The 24,908-nt window shown below is 38.9% G+C and overlaps 2 protein-coding genes across 2 annotated transcripts in view; one reads left to right on the forward strand and one right to left on the reverse strand.

The window, feature by feature from the left end:
- LRRC7 (leucine rich repeat containing 7) overlaps positions 1–24,908 on the reverse strand; it is a 481,537-nt gene that overhangs the window by 367,731 nt on the left and 88,898 nt on the right. The window contains exon 2 of the mRNA XM_081085905.1: positions 18,548–18,645. Within this exon, the coding sequence (XP_080942031.1) occupies positions 18,548–18,645 (98 nt within the window). The remainder of the gene's footprint in view (positions 1–18,547; positions 18,646–24,908) is intronic.
- Positions 21,986–24,316, forward strand: LOC308515278 (solute carrier family 35 member G1-like; the record flags this gene model as incomplete). The annotated part of the gene is made up of 1 exon (XM_081085906.1): positions 21,986–24,316. One exon carries the CDS (start codon positions 21,986–21,988, stop codon positions 23,096–23,098), a length of 1,113 nt encoding a protein of 370 aa, XP_080942032.1. The 3' UTR covers positions 23,099–24,316.

Here is a 24,908-nt window from a genome sequence, read left to right on the forward strand (position 1 = left end):
CTTCTTTTCTTATATATTTACTAGAGGCCCAGTGCATGGATTTATGCACCAGTGGGGTCCCTTGGCCTTGGCCTGTGCCCTCTTGCAATCTGGGACCCTTCAGGGGATGTTGGAGAGCCAATTTCGGCCCAATCTCCACAGGCCAGGCCGAGGAACCTCACTCGTGCATGAATCCATGCACCGGGCCTCTAGTTTGCATATAAGACCTTTGGTTAATCTCTTCCCTCCCTCTCTCCTCCCCCTTCCCTCTGAGATTCATCAGTCTGTTTCATGTTTCCATGCCTGTGCATTGAGCGTCTTCTCCCTGGTGGCCAGTGTGCGTCATAGCTACGGGTCGAACGGTGGCGTAAGCTTTTATATATAGATTTGTCCCTAAACTGTGAGCATAATGAGGTCAAAACTGAGTGTTTTGTTCATCAACATCAGGTACAAAGTGGGAACCCAAAATTTGTAGAATCAGTGAATGACAGTCCTATGAGGAAGGTAGTGTAATTTTCATTTCTAGGTGGAGATACTGAAAGGAATAGCTAGCTAGCTTAATTAGGCAGGCTTGGAAAGTTTTAGGAATGAAAATGGTCTATGGCAGCTGTCACCAACCGGTGATCCGCAGACCACTGGTTGTCTGTGAGGTCTGAAAGGTTGGCGACCGCTGACCTATGGGGGAAGGAATACATAATGCAGACTTGAAGATGCCAGGGTGTTTATCTTACTTGTACAGAGAGTAGAGAAATGGAATAGGCAAATAGAAATATATCTGGCCTGGACAATTAAAGACAGCCATAAACCAAAAGGTATCTCGGGCCTGAGCAATTAAAGTGACCATAAGTTAGGCCAAAAGTAGCCCTGACCTGAGTAGCTGGAGGGCCATAAGATAAGGCTTTCTCTGTCAACACAACTGGGGGAACTATAAGATAAATCAAAAGTGACTCCAACCAACAAAATAAGGGGAAGAAAAGGTTAGGGACACCATGTGGGCTTTGAGCTTTGAAAACTAATTCTATGTAGCAAAATGACCACTAAGGGGCCAGGTTCAGACAAAGAACTGCAGCCTATTTAATGCCTCAAGACAAAGAAAGCAGCAGTCATCCTTTTCAGGGGCCCCTCTGTCTGTCCAGGAGGGACAGAGTCCTCTGTTAGAATTTAGAATTAGGTTTTAGAGGTAGTGCCTGCTTGCGATAAATTCCTGCTTGCAATAGTTTCTGTACTTTTCACCTATCACCTTTCGTCCGTGACCTCATTCTTCAAAACCATTGAGACAGGAACCTGGGAATTCAGGGCATTCCAGTTCAATTTTTGTGTTTCAATACTAAGACCATATTGATGGTAACAGGGTTCCAATCCAGGATGGTATGACATAAAAACCCCATACTCTTTAGTACACTATGATATTGACACCATGCTGTTTTCCTATTTCCTGACTCAGAAAATTCAATTATTTCCTACTTCCTACATCATTAAATCTAAATTCCTCATTCCCTCTATAACCCGGCTAGTTAGATTAGTCTTGCATCTTTAAAAAAAATAGTGTAAAATACATAAAAGATAAATGAAATGTTGCTTAAAACCATAGGTGAAAATGACTTGCAGGTTGCTTATTGTCAGCAATTACTTTAATATGAGAAAACAGTGTGATCAGACCTCTAAAACATCTAATATAAAATGCTAAATAAATGTAAATATAATTTCTGGAGCAGTCAGAAGGTTGGGTGTTAGTGATGGTGAGAATTCAAGGCTCTGTTTCTGAAGCCAAAATGACTGGGACTCATAGTTACTAGTGATAGAGAGCAAAATTCCTTTTACCCATGCAAGGGGGAGCGATTTTGCTTTAGGTGAATGAGCCTGAACAAAAACACATAATGATACAAGTGAAAGGGAACCAGGAAGGAGGGAGTTGGAAACAAGAGAATAAGAAAACATGTATTCCTACCTATATCTGCTAAGAATGAATAGATGCTTTCATTTACATTACTACATTACAGCCTTATGTCATTTAGCATGACTGCAGGGCTTGGAAAAAACAGGAAGAATTTAACATTCAGCCCTGCAGTAAAGGAATTACTGAAAGGAGAGAGCTGCTATTGAAGGGAAGATGTGATAGAACGTGTGGGGTGATCAATACTACCTGAAGCATTTTTCTATACTGTCAGGCTCCTCCTCTGGATGTACCTTCCCATGGGAAGACCATGCTTCCTGCCCCAATGATGTTAGCCAAGATCTTGTGTCTCACTTTGGATAATGGGATGCAAGACGAGGGGAAGCTTTACGTCAGCCGGTGCTTTTACTAGTGTTCTTTCCTTCTACAGTAAATCATAGATATGGGCTCCTTTTTCCTCTTAGATTTTAGAACCCAGAGAAGGCAGAGCAGAGACCAAGCCAATATGTGGCCAACATGTAACAGTGTGAAAAATAAGCCTTTGTTGTTGTAAAGCTAAGGTTTGTGGTTACGTATCATTGCAACGGTAACAGTTGTGTACGAAGAAGTGGGTAAAAGTGTCTTTCTAATTCTGGGAAAATTTACAAATTAAAAATTGAGATCACGAAGAAAACAACTTTCCATTTAGAAGTTTGAATTTACAGCAACAAAAATTTATAAATGATGTTAAAATCTTTTCTAAAAAATACATTTTATTGATTTTTTTACAGAGATGAAGGGAGAGGTATAGAGAGTTAGAAACATTGATGAGAAAGAAACATCAATCAGTTGCCTCCTTCTCACTCCCTATTGGGTATGTGCCCGCAACCAAGGTACATGCCCTTGACCAGAATCAAATCTGGGACCCCTGAGTCCACAGATTGATGCTCTATCCACTGAGCCAAACCAGTTAGGGCTATGTTAAAATCTTGATAATATTCAAAAGAATTTGAGATATTAGGAATTTTCAAGTAAAATAAATCAGGATAAGGTAAAAATGAAAAGTTGTTTGTGAATCTGAGGCAGGATCCATTTAAAAGTTCCAGAATCTCATAAGAACTAAAGAGCTTTAAATAACTGAAGTCTGGATTCTACACAGATGGATCAGTGAGCCGGGGGACAGGACATCCCATGAACTTTGCTTAATGATTGCGTAGATAATACATAACACCAGAAATATAAATTATGTCTATATAATAAAACTGCAATTGATCCTAGGAGAGGAAAACATGCCTGGATAATGGCTGGTCATAAAACTGCTATCCCTTTCCTGACTCATTGATTTTTCTTTTAAACATAAAAAGGCATTGTGGCTATTAAGTACATATTACACTACATCTAGAATACTGTCTATATTTCACATATTATCAGAAATAATCATCTCAATAACTTTCCCAAGTGCTATAATTGTACATTCAGTCAAAAATCAATTTTTCACCTTTACATATTTTAACTTCACCTCTCGTATCTCACAGAGTCTTGATTGTATCCGTCAGTATACATGGTGGTTCTTAAAAAGCTGATAAATATGGCCTTTGAATCAAGAATTAAATATTGAGCCTTTCATAGTCTCTTCTTCCATTTTCCCCTTCCCAATTAATTTTATAACAAGTTTAGTGAAGAGTTTGGCCGAAGGGGAAAAAAGCCTGAAAAACAAAAAACCTCGGAAAAAGCTTAAAAATCATTTTGTGGCTGATGATGCAGGGATGATTGTTCCACTGTGGATTAGCCCTGGTAATGCTGTGTTGCCAATGTGTTATTAACAACAGGATGCCAGCAAAAATGCTGCTGATGGTAAAAGCTGTCAAGTTTACTGTCAGTTGTAGTGCTTGGCTCCAAAAAAGAGTGGGAAGAACTGATGCACTTATTGATTTCTCCTATCTTGCCTGACAGGAAACTGATAGGCATGTGACATGCCAAATACTAATCAAGAAATATTTTCTTGATTAAACATGGCATGTGGTGACCCACCAGAAGACAGGTAACATTATTCACTCTTCGGGCATGCAGCCAAATGGCACATGTATTTTTGCTTTTAAAATTAAAAAGGAAGTATTTAGCTTTGCTCTTGACACTAGGATGTTCAAACTCACACAAAAGAGAATGACGCAAGGCTCGATTTTTGGACATTTTTATAAATGTAAGTGAACTTAAAAACATAATTTTAAATTAGTGCTGCAAAGGTTTTCTAGGTTTCATTCCATAAGAACATACCATCAATTCAAACAACTAAGACATGTAAAGTGCAATCAATCTTTCCTCTGGACTATACAATACTGGAGATACTTTTAAAATCTTTAAGTACATATATCCCCTGTATACTCATTTGAAAGTAAATTAAGCCAACTCTTTCTAAAATAGCATGCTCTGATTAAACAGTTAAGTTTTCTTTAATGAATCCAGAGAATCTTCCAAAGGGGCTAGAATGACTTTGTTGTTTTCAGGACTTTTATTTCATAAAAATACTTACTTATTCTACATATAGAAACAGCCTCACATGGATCAGAGTTTAAGTCCTTAATGGAGTGGTCTATCAGTAAACTCCAAGGAACATTGCTTCATAAATACACCATTGGCTTTAACATGCTATCAATTTACTGACTCCTTTTCATTTAGTATAGGTGATAAAACAACAAAAATTGAAGTGTGTGTATTTTTTTTAACAAAGATGTCTTCTGCTATTCATTCATTCAATGAGCAAGTATTTACCAAGCATCACGAAGTGCCAGGTACTAGGCTCAGTGATGTGGACATAACAGAGGCACAGTTCCTTTCTCCACAGGGCTAAGAGTCTAGCGAAGCAAAATTCACAGCATGACATTTTATTACTAGTATTTCTACTTTTGGGGGTTATTTTATATTATCTTTATTCCAATGAGCCTGAAATATTTGAAACGCATTAGCCAAACTAACTTATAAGTTGTTCTTTTAATACACTTGTTCTTTTATATGAATCATCTGATTTGACAATTTATAGAGGAAGTTCCTTGAGGCTTGGTCTTTTATCTATCATTTGAAAGCCACAGGTACAGTTTTATCTAGTTCAATTAAAAAAAAAAAACACATACCTTGACCCTAATGCAAATCACTTGTGGTTTTACAGCTGGAGATATAGTGGGTCAGAAGTCAAGGATCCTAGAGGTTAATAATAGCGATGTAGCCACAATGGGTCCTGGGAGGACCATGTACTTCAAACTAGAGTGGACACCTCCCGTGAAGCTGTCTGGCCAACAAGGGTTCCTTCTGTCTTGGAATGGCCTTAATACACACACAACATGACCCTGAACTTAGGGTACAAAAATATGGCAAACTGTGTGGGTGAAATCCTCTCTCTGCTGAAAATAAAACTTGAAATAGACACTGATTTCAAATCTTGGGAACTGAATCACTTTAGTACTGTTAGAACAGTCATGGACACCTACTGCTGAGTTCCCTAGAATTTTCTGGGCCCCTATCCTGTTTTTCTCCTTTTCCTCCTCTCTTCCCCTTTGGCCTGAGTGAGAAAGCTGGATGTGCTGCCAAGCACCTAGATAACTGTTAGGGACTATCATTGCTATTCTCTGAAGTAGCGGAACCAGTCTCACAGGTAGAAGGCTTTCAATGGCTTCACTGGTGTATTCTGGTTTACCAGATGAACCCATAGGCAAGAACCTAGAAGCAAGTGTTGTATTTATTAGGGCTTGCAGGTGTTGCGAAGACATTTAGAAAAGCTAAGTATCTGCAGAGGCCGGAGACAAGTTCTGCCGGTGAAGGGATTTTCCAAGAAAAACAATGAAAATTATTCCCCAAACCAGAAGTTACTTTTAACATGTCTCAAGAAGAATTCTCTAGCTAAGCAAGAGCTTCCCTGTTCCTTAAAGTCTCTGCAGCGCCCTCTTCAATCTTGAGAGGCTCTGAAAGAGTTGCTATAAAGTCAGAGAGGTGAAGTGGGTGGAAGTGAAAAGGCTCTGACCACACCTTCTTATCTCGAGTCAGACCGAGCACTATTGATGGGGAGGGGACGTGAGGGAGAAAAAATCTTAAATCTAATGAAGATTAAAGCATTGATCAATAATTTGGACTAACATATCTAAGGACAAATTTGAGCCCGTGTTTTCTGACTTAAAGCAATCACAGGGCTGTCTATTCCCTGAGTGGGTCAATGACATCAGGGACAGGGCGAAATTATCCCCCTTGAAATGTACAGAGGGAGACAAAAATATAGTTGCACCTCAATTATGTCATGAAATATGGTTGTTCAAAATCTTAATTGCACAGGAGTCTAGAATGGAAGCAGAATTCAATGAGTTTGGGTGTAGGGATAAGAAAGGACTCTAAAAATTTTGTGTACTTTTCTTTGTGTTCCTGTGGACAGAAAAAATTAGAAGGAGGGTCAGATGGAGTCTCAAATGATGAGGGGCTTCTTGTTGATTTGCTGATGGCAGCTCTAGATAGAGCCTTTGCTTCCTGTGGCATGGTTTGGAAGTCATTCTGGATCAAATGTTTTGACAGGAGGTCAAATTTGTGAGGTACCAGAGAGGTGGCTTCCACATAAGGAAGACTGAGGGTTGAAAATTAAATTAAACTCTCCCATAGAGCAATCTTAGTGAAGTTATGCTACTTCATGGACATGCAAGTTTTACCAGAAGAAGCTCTCCGGGCTGACCTTTCATTCTGGGACAGGTGTTCTAGGAATTGATGTGAACTCATGTTAAGGCAGACTGACCCCCAAGAACTTCTGCCAGACCTGCTTCATGGTGATGCGTGCTATAGAAGTGTTGTAGGAGGGGGCAGATTTGTTTCCTACTTCTCAGGATTCCACGAGGAGGCATTTTCCACGATCTTCCTGAGCTCTTGCCCCCTCCTCTTTTCCATGGATGTGGAAGGAGTTACCTGATTGGTAAGTTCTGAAGAACTGAGCATAGCTGCAGCACTCAGGCCTTTCCCTCCTCCCTCTGGAGCAGTGGTTGTCAACCTTCCTAATGCTGCGACCATTTAATACAGTTCCTCATGTTGTGGTGACCCCCAACCATAAAATTATTTTCATTGCTACTTCATAACTGTAATTTTGCTACTGTTATGAATCGTAATGTAAATATCTGATATGCAGGATGTATTTTCATTGTTATAAATTGAACATAATTAAAGCATAGTGATTAATCACAAAAACAATATGTAATTATATATGTGTGTTCTGGTGGTCTTAGGCGACCCCTGTGAAAGGGTCGTTCAACCCCCAAAGGGGTCACGACCCACAGGTTGAGAACCGCTGCTCTGGACCCTGACTGGGAACACTTGATTTGGCCGCCAAGGCCTCATCTGTATAGCAGCAGGCCACAGAGGGTGAGGCGAGATGGATTAAATCTTAGGAAGACCATGGGAGCTGTGCACTTGAGCTACATCCTCCAATATCAGTTTTATCAGTAATATATATAAATGGGAAAAAAGTAGATTTGGATGACTCAAGTAATGATTGAAGAACTTTCTGATGGGACCCATGCATATGGCCATGGGCTTCCAGCTTCAGTAAGTGGGTGATGCAGGATTTACTTGAGGATTAATGGGGGCTCACAGCAGATTTACTCCCAAGCAAGTGGTTGTTTTGGGGCAGATGGGACTGTTTTATCAACACTGCCTTGATCCTGCTGACCTTCGCAGATGCTGGCCACAGTGTTTGAATTACTGCTATCTGATCTTGAGCTTTGGGCTGGATAATAACACAAGCACTGCCCCTGGCTTTATAATTCAGGAATCTTGCATTGTGGATGTGCCCACAGAAGGGTGGTGAATTTGATTGATAAACAAATGAAAAATAATAGAGAGCCCTTAGAATGAAGAGAATCTTCCCTCTTTTAGGTGAAATTGAAAAAGGTGACAAAAGTCATTGAAATTATTTTATACCTAAAGACTATGCAAAGAAATAGCAAAGACTGTTTGGAGCAGTTGGTCTTTAGGAACTGAGTTTATGTAAGGTTTCCAGAATGAACTGGAGTAGTGTTAAAAGAAGCATGCTACAATTTTATTACCAGAAAAGAAGAAGTAGAAAAATAAAAATAAAATAAAGGAAAACTGGCTGCTTTTCTTTGGAGGAAAAGAGAGATTTCCTTAGGAGAAATCTTGATATTTTATGGGATATGGAACAGAAATTGGAATCTTCAAGGTGAGGGAAACATATGTGAAAAAGGAATGAGCAGCCCCAGCTCTGGCTAATTTTAAAGAGGCAAGTAGAAAAGCAAGAGATGTGTCAGTATTACCAAATCAAACAATTGTGACTGGTGCCTTAAAGAAATCCAACCAAAGCAGAGACAAAATTTCAGAGCCCAATCTAGAATGAATCTCCAAGAAAGGACAGAGTCAGAGAAACTACTGATGATGTGGCCTTTTAAAGCTGTGTTTCAGGAGTCCAGTGCAATAACAGCGAGGAACTATAACTTGAAGAATGGGGACACTATACCAAGTGTCTAGAAAATTTGGACAAATCTAAGGTCAGAAGGCAGAACACCACCAAAAATATTTAAAGAATTCTTAGGTGAGTTTCAAAATACTAAAATCACTAGAGGTGAAGGTACAGGTATTACCTTGCTGTTAAGATTCTAGAAATTTATAGAATTAGCATTTTTTAATTAAAAAATAGATTTTTATTGATTTTAGAGAGGAAGGGAGAGGAAAAGAGAGATAGAAACATCAGTAATGACAGAGGATCATTCATCAATTGCCTCCTGCAAGCCCCACACCAGGAATCAAGCCCACAACCCGGGCATGTACCCTGACTGGGAATTGAACTGTGACCTCCTAGTTCATAGGTTGATGTTCAACCACTGAGCCATGCTGACTGGGCTAGAATTCGAATTTTAAAAGAGAAGAAACATAATGTGCCTAATTCTGTAAAAGAGATAGAGTAAAAAGAAATTCTACTCAAGGCCTGCCTGGGATAGTCCAATGTTGAGGAAAGAAAATTTCTTGAAAGAGCAGACACATCTTCATTAGGTCCCTGAAGGCACACATTTCTAAGCTAACAACGGCTGTTTTGGGGGTCAGGAACACAAGGAGGTTAATTCTCCATATTAGAAAAATAAGAATGACAGCAGTGCACCTGGTGATGGCTACTAGGGCTCCAGGAACAGACACCTGCTTACCTCACTTTTTAGAAGCCATGCCATTAGACAGGCTCACATTCAGTCCATCACTGGCACTCAAAGGGGAAAAGTTTCTGACCCCTTGTAATGCTAATGCTATTCTGGTCTGCTTTGTTCTTCTGGCACTGCTGGGCTCTTGGCTCAGACCCTACTGGTGCCCGCAGTCAGGGAGGGAAGATACTTTTCTGAGCTCCCTAATGTTACCTTCAGGGAAGGCACAGAAGCCACTGGGTCTGGGCCTCATCATGCCATTGGATGGAAGGTACAAAGACACAGGGTTTTACTGTTGCCACCATTAATACCAGATAGTTCTGGCTGCCAGGGACAGCAGGGCTAGGATGGCCTGGGGCCTCACTGTTCTGCTGCTGCAGGTGGATTGAGAGAACAGGTTTTTCTTGTTTTTTTTTTTTTTTTATACTGTAATGATAATTATGATTATGATGTCTTTTGACAATGTGATGTAGGTTTCTCTGGCACCCAGTCCAGGGATATATGGAAGATGAAAAGAAAACCCAAGGGACACATTACATTGTCTTTCCTCCAGTTTGGAAATCTCAGCCAGTTTGTCTTCCTTTTTTAAGATTTCAGAGGCTGTTATATCATGGTCTGTTAAATAATTTCTAGGGTGTTTAATTGAATTTTGAAGGGAGGAACAGGAAAGATGAGACCATGGTATCTGTTTAATAATTAGAAGTTTTCCCCTCCCTCCCCCCCTCCCTCCCTCCCTATCTCCCTCCCTATCTCCCTCCCTGTCTCCCTCCCTCTCTTTCTCTCTTTGTCTATGTTTTTCTTTCCTTGCTTTCTCTCTTTTTTGTATTTTATCTCCCCAACCCCATCCCCCTCTTTCTTATTCTCAAGCTGGTGCACTTTTATATTTAAAGTAAAGTAACTGATTTCTTCATTCATTCTGAAATATTTGTTAAACATCTCCTAAGTCCAGGAACTATGCTGTGTGTTGTTGACATAATGGTAAATGAATGATACCTTGCTCTTCAAAGAGCAGATAATGTAATTCTAAAATGTTTGTCTGGATGTTTGGGTGTGGCCCTCATTTAACTGATAAGTAGAGTACACTATAAGACATTTCAATATATAGTCAGATATTTTCATAACTTTGAAAAGTATATGCAATTAACTCTTTGATTATTTTTTTCCCCTTTAACTTGCTCTGATTTCTTTCTTAGGACAGTTTATAATTCTTAGGTTGCATTATTATATTTTATTTCTTTTGTCATTATGTCTCTTCATATGTATTTGTGGGTCATGCTTTCTTTGTATTCATGGACTTCAACTATTTGCTCCTCCAATTCCTGGTATGTTTACAGTGTTAGTTATTTTATTGACTCCAGTGGAGATTTCAAGTCTGCTCTTCATGTTTAGTGTTTTTGTAATTCCTTTCCTCATCAATGTTCATTTTTAATTCTCCCTTTTTCTTTCTGAAAAAAAAAATTACTGTTTTTCCCCATATTGTTTATTTTGAAGCTACTTCCTAGAGTACTTATCTTCTTGTGATTATTAAAAAGTTTTAACAGCTTTGTAATTTTCTCTAATTTCTGCATTTATTGCTTTCCAACCATATACTGTTCTTTTCCAGGATAGTTTTTTTTGTTCTCTGGTCATATAACATTATATATATATGTTTCTATTACTGATTAAAAGAACACCCATGTGGTTGTAATACAAAGGGCAAGGGAATAAAGTGTGAGATGAAAGTGAGGGGTGGGTAAAAGCGAGACTATGCAAAGTCCTATAAACTAAGTAAGACTTTTGTCTTTCTTGAATGAGCAATGACCAGAGAATCATTTTAAGAAGAAAGTGTTGAGAACAATACACAGGAAGGCCACTTAGAGGAGTATCTGGTAGAATCTTTGAATCTCCACAGAAGAGATGATTTGTGAGCAGCCTCAAAACATACTCAGAAGGTGGAATTAAAGGCCTTGAAATTATAGTGAATGTTAGAGGAAAAAGGAGAAAAGGGTATGAAAGATGGCTCCCAAATTTATGTTCTTTGAACCGAAAAAGTTAAGAGCTCCTAACACTCATTCCAAAAACACTGGAAGAAGTTAGAGTTTTGGGGGAAAGATCATGGACTTGGTGAGTTTCAGGCATAGGCCAAATATCCAAGGGGCTATGTTAAGTAGACATTTGTATATATAGAGAGATGCATGGGTTGGAGGTATTATTTTGTGAGTCATCTGATCACAGGAATAACATACTGTGGGTGTAATGAAACTGTCTATGGAGAGAGTATATTTAGAAGAAGGCTTCAGTTTTCAGAAATTCTAGTATATAGTGGCTGGAAAGGAAAAGTTGCACATGCAAAAGAATAACCGGAGAGACAGAGGAAAATCAGGGCAAGTATTGTATTATGGTAATCAAAGCATTAAGGATTTCCAAAAAGAAGAAATGATCAACAGTATTAATTTTGGTTAAGAAGTTAACAAAGAAGAACATTGAAAAAAAAAATGCCTGAAGGATTTAGTAAGTGGTAGCCAGAATTCTAAGATGGCCCCATGATCATCGCCCTCTTAACCCCGAAGTGATCAAGCCCTATGTAATCCCTTTCCCTTGGATTGACAGGACCTGTGACTTGCTTTTAGCCAACAGAATATGGAAAAGATGATGGTGTAGTTAAGGTTCCAAATCAGTTGATTGAGAATTAATCAAAAGTAAATGATCTTTAGTGAGCCTGGCTTAATCAGGTAAAATCCTTTAAGAGGACAAGGCCCTCCTTGAAGAGAGTCTCCTTGCTTGCTCCATGGAGTGAGCAGTCATGTGGAGAAAGTACATGTAAGCAAGGACTGCAGGAGGCTCTAAAACCTAAAGGTGGCCTCCAGCTAGAAGTCAGCATAGAGCAAGGCTCCTGGTCATAAACTATAAGGAAACAAGTTCTGCCAACAGCTTAAGTAAGCTTGAAAGTGGATTCTTCCTGAGTTGAGCTTCTGAGGAGACTTCAGCCAGCTATGATCCCTGAGGCAGGGAACCAGGCTAAGCCCTACCTGGACTCCTGACACACAGAAACAGTGAGATAATTTGTTTTCAGCCACCAAGTTTGTGGTAATTTGTTACACAACAAGAGAAAACTAACACAACAACATAAAGAGATTGTCGGTGCTGTGAATGAAGGCTGTTTCAGTATACTGGGGAGGAGCCTGATTGCATGGGCTTGGAGGAGTGGGAGATAGGTAAATGGAGTGAGTGTGGATGACTCTTTAGAAAGGCTTGTCTGGGAATAGAGCAAGAATGTGGGAATGTAGCTGAATGGGTCTGTGGTTTTGAGAACAAGGTTTTTAATTTTGTTCTTTAATGGGAAATAACTTGAACATGTTTAAAAGTCTGTTTCTTATAAGAAACAACTAATTTTTACTGAAAGTTTGTTTTGCTAGATGCAGCATAGATATAATTCACATGATATAGTTGGTTAAGAGCTTGTGTTGATTTAAAAATATTGTAAATGAGTATAAAATATTATGAAAGAAGGCAGTTTGAATCATGACACTTAGTAAGAAACCTTCCTGTGTGCACCATTTCTAAATGCAAGAGGGCTCTTCTTAAATCTGGAGGATCCTCTGTCTGAGTTAAATTCTATTCCTTTACTCTCACTAAAGGGGAGCCACTACCATTTTTATTTCTATAGTGATTTTTAAGGTGACAGTTTTTCATGGGAGTTGACCAACAAGTCTTTGTCTATATTCCGTATTGAATATGTAGAATGACTAGGAAAGAACTATGCCATTGTGTGAGACAATTTACTATCTAACACGCATTTTTATTGAACACTGCTTTAAGAATTTCAGCTTTATGTCATTTGTTTAAGACCTATACTCTTTTCCATGCATTATTGTTTCTAAAAATAATGGTAGTAATTTCTATGGATTTTAATTTCTGCAACCAGAAACATGGTTTATTATCCTCATACAGTTTGAAATAATAACAATAATAACAAGTGTAGAGAAAGAGAGGAAAGGGGAAAAAAAACTTGCTATCCCAGGTTCTATACTAAGTAGTTAATATACTTATCTCCCTAATTCTCAAAACAATCCTATAAGGGAGGGTCTATCATTTTTCTCATTTTTCAAATAAGTAAACTGAGTCTTAGATTTAAAAAAAAAACACAGAGGAGAGAACCAAGATGGCAGCATAGGTAAACACCTGTACTTGCTGCCTCCCACAACCACAACAAAATTACAACTAAAATATAGGACAACCATCATCCAGAACTGCCTGAAAGCTGGCTGAATGGAAGTCCTACAATTAGAGAGGGAAAGAAGAAGGCACACTGACACTGGTAGCAGGCATGGAGGCAGAAGGGGCTGGACGTGCATTCATGTGGGCTGCCTTTTTAATTGGGAAGGAGATAGCCTTTGTGTAGACCACCTGGGAGGAGCAAGAGGTCCCAGACCCATACCAGATGCCCAGCACAGGGTCCCAGAGCTGGGGAAAAAAGTTCCCATAATTGGCTATAAAAACCAGTGTGGATTAGGGCTCAGTGACACAGAGGCTGCTGGAGACCCAGCTATTTCTCTTAAAAGGCCAGTGCATGAACTGAACTTACCAGGTCTCACTTCCTCTGAGCTCTAGCACCAGGATGAGGTTCTGGGGAACACAGACACATATAAGGAAGTGGATTATCTGGCATCAGGGCAGAAACTCGGGGGTGGATTTCTCCCAGACAGAGGTGCTTGCAGGGATCATTGCTCCTGTTCTGGGACCTCCCTGGTCTCAGGGCTGACTGGCAGGCATTTCTGTTTGTTCCACCCTGGTGATTCCCAGAGACCCTGCCCCAGCCAATTTGCAGCCCCACCCAACCTGTGTGCAGAGGTTTTTGCATATGAATTGCCTGTCCTTGCTCAGGGTAAAACAAGCTGCAGCTGGATTAGGGAGCCCCAGTCCTATCAATAAAAGGCCCAAGACCCAGCACCAGCACCAGCCTGCCTTGTTTCAAAGCTGAGCCTCATCTGGGTACTTCCAAACCCAATACAAAGAGGAGGAATCTGCAGATCTCTCTGTACCTCCTGCTGGGTGGCCCCAGGCAGTGGCTGACTTTGTAGCTCCCTGGAGACCCAAGAGCCAGTGTACCCAGTGGTCAGTGTCAGACCATACCAGGGGCAGAGTCAGTGAACACCAAAGCCCCACAGAAACAAGTACTGCTCCTAGAGGTGTCTCCTGCACAGCAGCTCTCCCACTGCAGTTGCAGCTGGTCCCCACAGCAAATTGGACCTCCAGGCTGACACCAACAGCAATCAAGGTTCAACTACAACAAGACTGTACTCACAGCCCACAAAGGGGTGCACCTAGAGCTCCCAGTTCAGGTGACTGGGGAGGCTGAGCCATTGGGTCATATAAGACACCTTTTACACAAGGCCACTATACCAACTCAAGGAGTCATAGCAGCTCTACTGAATACACAGAAACAAACACAGGGAAGCAGCCAAAATGCAGAGATAGGGAGGCATATCACAAATGAAAGAAATGGAAGAGAGCAGACTACTGGATATAGAGTTCAAAATCATGGTTATAAGGTTACTCAAGAATCTTCCAGAAACCTCCAATGGATTTAGTGAGACTTTCATAGATCTTAGTGAGAATGCCAAAATAATGGAAAAGGACCAGTCAGAAATAAAGCATACACTGACTGAAATGAAGGATAATGTACAGGGATTGAACAGTAGAGTAGAGGATTCCAAGAATCAAATCAATGATTTGAAATATGAGGAAGCAAAAAACACCCAACCAGAAGAGAAAAAAAAAATACAAATATATGAAGATAGTGTAAGTAGTCTCTGGGACAACTTCAAGTGTACCAACATCTGAATTATGGGGGTGCCAGAAGAAAAGAGAGAGCAAGATATTGAAAACCTATCTATATAATAGATGAATATGCAAATTAGCCTAGACGCTGTAACATCACAACCAAACAGCAGGGACCTGAGGCTGTATGGTGCCTGGACAGGACGAAAGACCTCAGGCCATGCCTCCCGCCCCACGGGGCTTGACAGGATGCACCCCCTGCCGTGGCACCAGGCCTGGAGACCTCAGGCTGTGCCCCCAGCCTGGCGGGGCTAGATGGGCGACCTCAGGCCATGCCCCACTTACCCCAGTGCCAGGTCAAAGGACCTGAAGCTGTGCCCCTCCACCCCCCGCCCAGTGGGGCTTGATGGGGGACCTGAGACTGCACCTCCCCACCCAGAGAGGCTTGACAGGGGTGGGGCCAGCTGGGTCTGGGTCTCCTGGGTTTTTGAAGCATCTGCAGGTGGTGGGCAGGGACTTGACTCTAGGTCCCATGGCGCACCCCAGACTCTGACAGGATGGAGATTTTCATATACATTTTACTAATTTTCTTTCATCTCTGACACTTCAATTATAGAGAAAGAGCAAATAGCAATATTAAAATATTTCCTCTAATTAATTCCCTTTTAATGTGCATGAATTTTGTGCACCAGGCCACTAGTTTGAAGAAATAATGACAGAAAACTTCCCCTACCTGGTGAAAGAAATAGACTTCCAAGTCCAGGAAGCACAAAGAGTTCCAAACAAGAGGAACCCAAAGAGGACCACACCAAGAGACATCATCATTAAAATGCCAAGGCCAAAAGGACTGTCAGCTGATTTCTCAACAGAAACTATGCAGGCCAGAAGAGAATGGCAGGAAATATTCAAAGTAATGAATAGCAAGGACCTACAACCAGATTACTCTACCCAGAAAAGCTATTTAGAATTGAAGGTCAGATAAAGAGCTTCACAGACAAGAAAAAACTAAAGTTTATCACCACCAAACCTGTATTATATGAAATGCTGAAGGGTAATCTTTAAGAAGAGGAAGAAAAGGAAAAGATAAAAAATATGAACCAAAAAATGGCAACAAATACATATCTATCAACAATTGCATCTAAAAATCAAAATAAACAAATAAGAAATCTAATGAACAGAATAAATTGGTGAATAAAATAGAATCAGAGGCATGGAAATGGAACAGACTAAGGATTCTCAGAAGGAAAGGAGGAGGGGGAGTTGGGAAAAGATTAAACAAATATCGTATATACATATATGCTTTAACTATGGACACAGACAATAGGGTGGGGAAGGCCTGGGGCAGGGGGCGTGAACTGGGTGAAGGGGGGCAATGGGGAAAAAAAAGAGGGACATCTGTAATAATCTCAACAATAAAGATTACAAAATAAAAAATAAAGAGAATGTTGTATATAGGTGGATTGGGTATAATAGAATTGGTACCATATTAACAAAAAAAGAACTAATACAGATTAGTTCTTTCACATTAAGTGTCACATACAGAATAAACTCTATTGTGTGACTCTAAAGTTAATGTCTTAGTTCTAATATGATATGCTGCTTCTATTCTTAAAGAAGGCTTCTTTCTTAGGACTTCAATCCTGTCCTATAACAGGACAAGAACTGTTCATTATATTAACAAGGGATACTTAAGACCTCTCTGGAAGAGAACAATATTTTATAATTTCTCATTTCTCATTATATCATTCCATGTTCTATAACATAGTCAACCCACAGTGTTTCTACAGTGTTAGTTCAAAAATGGCATGACTACCACAATCCAATTGATGAGGTCTTGTTATAACACATGCATCAGTTATATTATGTACCTTATATTTGATAACAATAGACTTAACTCTGACATATGCCTATATTAACTCTGAAATATCTCTATAATCATTAGTTTTTTGCATCCATGATGATTTAATATCATCTGCAGCCAGTTATTTGACCCAGGCTAGTGGTTTTTAAACTTGAGCTTGCATCCAAATCTCATGTAGGGCTCCCTTCAAAACACACAGATTACTGAACCTGAGTCTCAGAGGTTTTGATTCAGTAGATGTGGGTTGCAGCCCTTAAAATGTGCATTTCTAACAAGTTCCCAGATGCTGCTGCTGGTCTGGAGACCACACTATTAAGAATGGCTGGCCCATGCCAGGTTTCAAAAAACTGTTTCTGTAAATAATCAGGTAAATATTTTTGACTTTGTGGGCCAGGTAGTCTGTGTCACAAGTACTGAACTCTTCCTTTGTAGTGCAAAAGCAGCCATACACAATACCTACGTAAATAGGAGATGGCTGTGTTTCAGTAAGATTTTATTTATAGAAACAGGTATCAGGCTGGATTTATTCAATAGATCAGTTGATCAATCTCTGGCCTAGACCAACTCAGTATAAGAGGCTTGAAAAATTACTTTGTATACGTTAAACAGTAACTCTATAAGAATCAATACAGATTTAATTACAAAAATCCCCTCTAAATTTTTAAAGAAAATCTGCAGAACTATACCAGATACTAAGTTGATTGTGATAAACTAGCATAAAGGAAAAACCCCAAGGCTTTCTTATGTACCCAGTAAAAGATGCAAGACCCTACATCTTATAGTTTTTGTTTTAAGATACCCATGAACTCAATCTTCATTTTGAAATTTTAGTTTTAATTAGTTATTGTTTCTAGTGTTAAAGCTAAATCTACCAATTAAAGTAAAACTAACATTACACTAAATGATATAAACACCAACCAAACTAGGATGTCCATTGACTTTATAATAAAACAGAACAAAGCAAAAACACTCAACTTGCCAGATTTAATGTACTTGGTCTTTACTTGGAACAGTGTACTTCAAACTAATTTAAAATGCCAGTGTAATCTTAAAAGTCTACTAAACTGTACCTGCCAATGAACCCACTGCACTAGCTCTATCCTTATAAAATGTAAGTTCCTGGAAAAGGGCAGAATTGAGATGTTATCATAATGGAATGTGATTTACTTCCCTGAAAATAATTATATTCAAATACCATGAAGGAAGTTAGTACTAAGGGTCATTTTAGAAATTTAAAATGCAAATAATATGTCAATCATTTTAAAAAAATGCTAATGACTAGAAATATTTAAATTAAACCTCTCCTGACAAGTATATACACTAATATGCAATAATACGAAGATAGAATAAAATGAGTTTATGGTGAGATACACACCTTCTATCTTCCAAAATATTTTCCTAAATGGGATTAAATCAAATATTTTTCTCTGTTAAATGGGCTTATATTTACCACTAAATATTCATTCTTTAGTCTAATGCAGTGGTTTTCATAGTCCTCAGGTGTTTTGTTTTGTTGTTTTTTTTAAATGTTGAAAAAGCATTGTGGTCAAAGGAAACTAGAGGATGTTAATTTTAAACACATTTCAAAATGATTTTTAACTTCAAGACTCATGAGAAACATTAATATTCATGACATGACTATCTAAGAAAAATGTGGTGGATTGTGCAGCCTTTTCCAATCTCTTTGGAAACCCAATTATCAGTACAGCATCTTAACAATGGTCTTTTAGGGTCTGAATCCATGTACTGTATGGTAATATGTTTTAAAAAAATAAATTCAATTTGATGCAATAAATACTTATTAAGTACCTCTATTTTTAAAAATTATTTAAAGGTTAACCCTTTAGTTTTACAATGCTACTCACCAAAATCTATCTACAGTATAGTTAATCCTATTAAAATACTTACACTCCTCTTCAGGCCTCTTCCGAAGTGCTGCACGAACTTCTTTACAAGGACTTCTCTGATACTGTGGGGGATTCCTTCCCCTTAGTAGACTCTCCATCCTATAAAAAAGAATCAAAAAATATATTAATATAGAAATCTTGATAAATTTTGAGAAGATAAATGGTTTAAATCGAGAGTCAAGACTTCAAGTATCTACACAGGCTTGTTAGACAACATCATTGAGTATGTAGCAAGGAATAATATAATAGGGAGTGGCCAAAACCGGTTTGGCTCAGTAGATAGAGTGTCGGCCTGCGGACTGAAGGGTCCCAGGTTCGATTCCGGTCAAGGGCATGTACCTGGGTTGCGAGCACATCCCCAGTGGGAGATGTGCAGGAGGCAGCTGATCGATGTTTCTCTCTTATCGATGTTTCTGACTCTCTATCTCTCTCCCTTCCTCTCTGTAAAAAAATCAATAAAATATATTTAAAATATATATATATATATATATATATATATATATATATATATATATATATAATAGGGAGTGGCAAAGACTGTGGTAAACTGAAAAGTGCTTGACTTTTCCAAGACATTCCAATTTAAAAAATGTAAAAATACCATGTGGACACTGATATGCAATTCTCAGATTAGAGACTGATATGGACTGAATGTTTGTGCCCTCAATCCCAAATTCATGTTAAACCCCTAAGCCCCAATGTGATGGTATTTGGAGGTGGGACCATTGGGAGATAATTAAGTTTAGATGGACATCATGATAGAATTAGTGTCCTTAGAGGAACAGAAAGAGAGACTAGAGGTTGGCGTCTCTCTCTTTCTCTGTCTCTCTCTCTCTGTCTCTCTCTCTCTTTTTCCCTCTCTCGTGAGAAGGTAGTCATCTGAAAATCAGGAAGAGGTCTCTCACCAGGAAATTAATCTGCCGGAACCTTGATTTCAGGTTTCTCAGATTCCAGAACTGTGAGAAATAAATTTCTATGGTGTAAGCTACCCAGTATGTGGCATTTTGTTATAGCAGCCCAGATGACTAAGGCAGAGACCTACTGACTAGAGTGATTACTTGTATAGAAAAGAAATTTATCAAAAATAGGTCACCCTTTAGAAAAAAAAAAGAAGATATCTCTCACCAACATTTGGAATATCAATTTCAAAGAGGAATTGTTGCTTTTCGTTCATGATAATGGCTAAATTGGGAGGGGTTTTCTAATTCTAATAATTGTGACTTCTTAAAAAAGTCAGTTAATATAAAGTGTTCTTCTCAGTTATAGGTGACATAGCAATGCTGAAATCCAGAATATAATAATAAATGCATCAGATGCACCTTGGATTAGCCTATTTAACATGTACTTTGTGATCATTAAGTAAACTTTATAGTTTTGTACTACCGATGTATACTCATTTTAATAAAAGTAAAAAACTACTGAGTCTCAGGATTTGAAAATTCAGAACAAAACCATAATATTTATTTGTCATTTTGAAAATATAAGTATAGCTTCTTAACATCTACCTAATTATCCTAATGGAAAATCACTGGATTTGATAACTGTGCTGGTTGATAGCATGCATACATTTGAAAACCAGATAGTTGTTATGGGTAATGGTGATGGTGGATATTCTAGGGTAGTGGTACAGATGATTGTGTTTCTGGCATCCAGAGAGAAAAATTAGGACAGGATGATCCCATAAAAGCATTAACTAAATAGTGTAAAATATGATATGAATAACCTTTTGTACTGTAACATAACACCATTTCTTTGGGAAACTGTCACTGGTTCTTAAAAACACTTTTTCAAATATACTTCCTGAAATCAGTCCATTTATATGTAGAAGATGCTGAATGTGTTTACGTGTGTGTGTTCATATGTTCATGCCTGTGTATAAGCAGTTCAAGAGAATGTTTCTCAATGTGCAATGATAACTTGAACCTTAGTTTCATTTGAAACTCATTTCAAGTGAAAAAAAAAGTTATTTCTCTCGAGGTTATAACAATACAATAATGTGAAACCAAGTGAAAACCTGAATTGTTTATGATATAATTTGGGGAGGAAATTAAGTTTCCAGGCCTGTCCTTGCAGTTTCACGAAGAGGCTTAGCTATATAAACTATACTATATAAACTTTCTAGTTTTTGACTCTTGAATTAATTCAATGTACATTTTTTAAATATATTTTATTGATGTTTTACAGAGAGGAAGGGAGAAGGATAGAGAGTTAGAAACATCGATGAGAGAGAAACATCGATCAGCTGCCTCCTGCACACCCCCTACTGGGGATATGCCTGCAACCAAGGTACATGACCTTGACCACAATTGAACCTGGGACCCTTCAGTCCGCAGGCCGACGCTCTATCCACTGAGCCAAACAGGCTAGGGCTCAATGTACAGTTTTCTCTACATTTCAGCAAATAACGGATTTCCATGATGAGCCAATAATAACTTAAGTGAACTAATAATTATTCACTAGTATTTATAAGCTCAAAATCATAAAAGGCAGCAAACATGACCTGTACATGCAAATGTCTATATATAATTGTGATGCAATTTTAGAAACCACTTTTAGTCATCGTGACTACACTCTGATGAAGAATGGTAACATACTATCCTGGTTGGAAATCTATGTAAACCACTCTCTTGGATGAGCTATTCTTTTTCCTTTTATATCTCTGACAATTAGTATGTGAAAACAAAAGTGCTCTAGTTAATGTCCATCTACCTATGTTTGAGGATAAGTCAGAATAAATGAAATACAAGTTATAAAATACTAATAGGGCTTCAGAACAATTTCATTATGTGTGATATTGGCAGCAAAGATCCCCAACTCAACTCCCCAGATGCCCAAACGTTGCTCTTTGGAATGCTCACAAGCAGATCTACAGATATGCAATGTTAGATAGGGAGCACAGCCTAAGTGGGCCTAGGTTCTGTAATAAGAGAAGTAGGTTCAAATTCTAATTCTGTCTTTAAAGAATGACGTCAGGAAAAAATACGTGCTGTGTGCCTTAATTTTCTCATAAGTAAATGGGGATAACAGCCACCTTATAGGATTGTTGTGAAGACTAAATATGTTAACACATGGCCTGGCTGGTGGGCTCAGTGGTTGAGCATTGACTCATGCACCAAGAGGACTCTGATTCCCAGTCAGGGAACATGCCTGGGTTGTGGGCTCGATACCCAGTAGGGGGTGTGCAGGAGGCAGCAGATCAATATGATAGTCTCTCCATCTTCCATCCTCTCTAAAATCAATAAAAACATATTTTTAAAAAATGTTAATATATGTAAAATGATTTACATGTGTCTGTCACAATTCAAGAGCTCAGCACATGTTGCTATTATTAATGAGAATTATCCCAAATAAAAATAGGCCCCGCCGCCGGAAGAGCCAGGCAGCCGAGCTCCGCGCCAGACGCTGCGCCGGCCGCTGGGAGATCGCCGCCCGCCGCGCAATGCGGCCCCTCGGCAGCACCGGGGTCGCCGACCTGCGGGAGCCCGGGCTGCCGCTCACAGCCGACACATCCCCGTCCGCGAGTGAAGAGTCGCCGGCCGCGAGGGAAGAGCCGGCGGAGGCCGTGGAAACCCCGGGTCCCAGCTGGTGCGGGCTGTGCCGCTCCTGGCTGTGCGGTTCGCGCGCGCAGCCCGAAGCCAAGAAGAAAGCACCCTGTCGTGGACTTGGCTTGTTTTACACATTATTGTCTGCCTTCCTTTTCTCAGTGGCCTCTTTATTTGTTAAAAAAGTGCAAGACCTCCATGCTGTAGAAATTAGTGCATTCCGATGTGTGTTCCAAATGTTAGTCGTTATTCCTTGCTTAATATACAGAAAAACTGGGTTTATAGGCCCAAAAGATCTACGAATCTTCCTCATTCTCAGAGGAGTCCTGGGTTCTACCGCCATGATCCTTTTATACTACGCTTTCCATACGACGTCCCTCGCGGATGCCACGGTGGTGTCATTTAGCTGTCCAGTGTTTACTTCTCTATTTGCTTGCATGTTTCTCAAGGAAAAATACAGCCTTTGGGATGTTCTCTTCACCGCATTCGCCATCACCGGAGTGATCCTCATCGTGAGGCCGCCGTTTCTGTTTGGTTCCAACACTGAGAAGATAACTGGAAGCTACTCAGATCACCTGAAGGGCACGTTCGCATCACTCGGACATGCCCTGTTTGCTGCCTTGACTCTCGTTATCCTCAGAAAAATGGGGAAATCTGTGGACTACTTTTTGACCATCTGGTATTACATAGTGGTTGGCCTCGTGGAGTGCGTCATCATCCTCTCTGTATTTGGAATGTGGAAGCTGCCGAACTGTGGGATGGACAGGCTCTTTCTCCTACTAATCGGGCTGTTTGGTTTGGCGGGTCAGGTGTTTCTCACCAAAGCCCTTCAAATAGAAAAAGCTGGGCTAGTAGCACTAATGAAGACCATGGATGTGGTTTTTGCTTTTATCTTTCAGATTATTTTTCTTCATAATATACCAACGTGGTGGACGGTGGGTGGCGCGCTCTGCGTAGTAGCCAGTAGTGCTGGAGCGGCCATTCGTAAATGGTGCCAGGGATCCAAATGAAGCATCATTGCGGAAATGTGTATTTTTTACAAGTCCACCTTCACCAAGTACAAACACACCACTTATACACATACCTGGAAAATCGGAATTTACTTAATTGATTATATTTAATAAGTTTCATAAAGTATCATTTTTGAATATGGTATGTCTTTTTTTTTTTTCCATCCTTATCCAGGATATGTTTATTGATTTTTTTAAATTGTTTTTAGAGAGAGAGGAATGGGGAGAGAGAGAGAGAAACATTGATTGGTTGCCTCCCCTATGCACCACAGTGGAGGATCAAACCTCAAAGTTAAGTGTATTTTTTGTAATGATGGGATTTAGGTCGGGAGGAAATTTTAGATGCTCTTTTAGCAGTGTAGAGGCTAAGAAAATTACCGGTAATAATGCTGCTATGGTTAGTATGTTGAAAATTCATTTGAAACATAATTCCATTTAGGAGGCCAAACTGAAACTTGGAATAGGTGCCTACTTAATGGTGTTAAAAATACAAATAAATTAGCCTTATTTTCAAGGCTTTTATAAATGATCATTAATCTTTAAACCCATATCTGTGCCTTTTCATTTTAATGCCAGATTTTTTATATGTAAACTATTTGAAAAGTTTTTAATTACCAAATTTGACTAATAGTTTCTCTTTCAGTGGCATTAGCAACTTTAACTGTCATTCCATAATTTTAATTGTCTTCTGATTTGGGGTTTTATTTTGAAACCACACTAAGTTTTTTTAATCACAAGAAAGAAATCTTGGCATGGCCAATATGCACATTTCCATCCTAAAGTGTTTTCTCCTCACTAGAAATGTGATTTTTCTGTAAATTACCTTTGAATTTATAGTGAGATGCCAAATAAAATTTTCTCAGGAATTTATTAGATTGAACCATTTGAAATGACAGAGATTTACCTTTTAACTTACAAAACCCATAATTTCTTAGGGTTCATCCTAATAGATACCTCCCTTACCCTCTAAGCCAAATTAGAGGACTTCGGAATATATATTTTTAAAACAACTTTCTAAAGTTCAGCAATCCTATTCAACTTATTTTTATAGTCTTTTTGCCTTACGGGATTATTTGTAATAATGCTTCATATTATATGTTAAATGTAAAGACCTGTGAATTCCATGGTTGGTTGACTTTTGTGGTTTCTTGAATAGAAAAAAATAATCACTGTTAAATTCTAGTATGTCAGTATGATATTAAATGTCAGTGCTATATCATGATATTAGTATCATGAAATAAAATGACAAACTTTATATCTGGAACTTCAGAAGCCAATACTCTGCTGTTAAAGAGAGAATTGACTATTAAGAAAGCTTGGGAATATAATCAGAAAGTTGGAAATACATGCAAATGATATTTTTGTAACAATGAACCCTTTATTACTAAAGCTGTAATAGTCTCCAGCTCTTTGTCAGATGTAGCATCTATTATTTTAAGCCTTCAGATTTGAAAGATTATAGGTTCTTTCCCATCCTTTCTTCACAGTTCTTCCAAAGTAAGAAGGAACTTGGCTTCTGAGGTTTATGCCTTAGTAAGAAAGGATCTTCAATAGTTCCAAGAGGGAATTTTTGGTTTACTGATCGTTCTAAATGCTCCCCACCTAACAAGTCCTAAATAAAGTCTATTTAGAGAAGTCACACTATCATAACTTTATCCTAATTCACAATATAGGAGTTTAGACTTGCAAAAATATCATTTTGCAAGCATCTTAGATAATTATAGAATCAGCATTTTAGAGCTCAAGGGTTAAAAATCCTCTTGTAGGAGCCACACTACATAGATAGGAATGCTAGGGAGGGGACTTGCCT

The sequence above is a fragment of the Myotis nattereri genome, assembly GCF_964212035.1.
Source record: "Myotis nattereri genome assembly, chromosome: 3".
Lineage (NCBI taxonomy): Eukaryota > Metazoa > Chordata > Mammalia > Chiroptera > Vespertilionidae > Myotis > Myotis nattereri.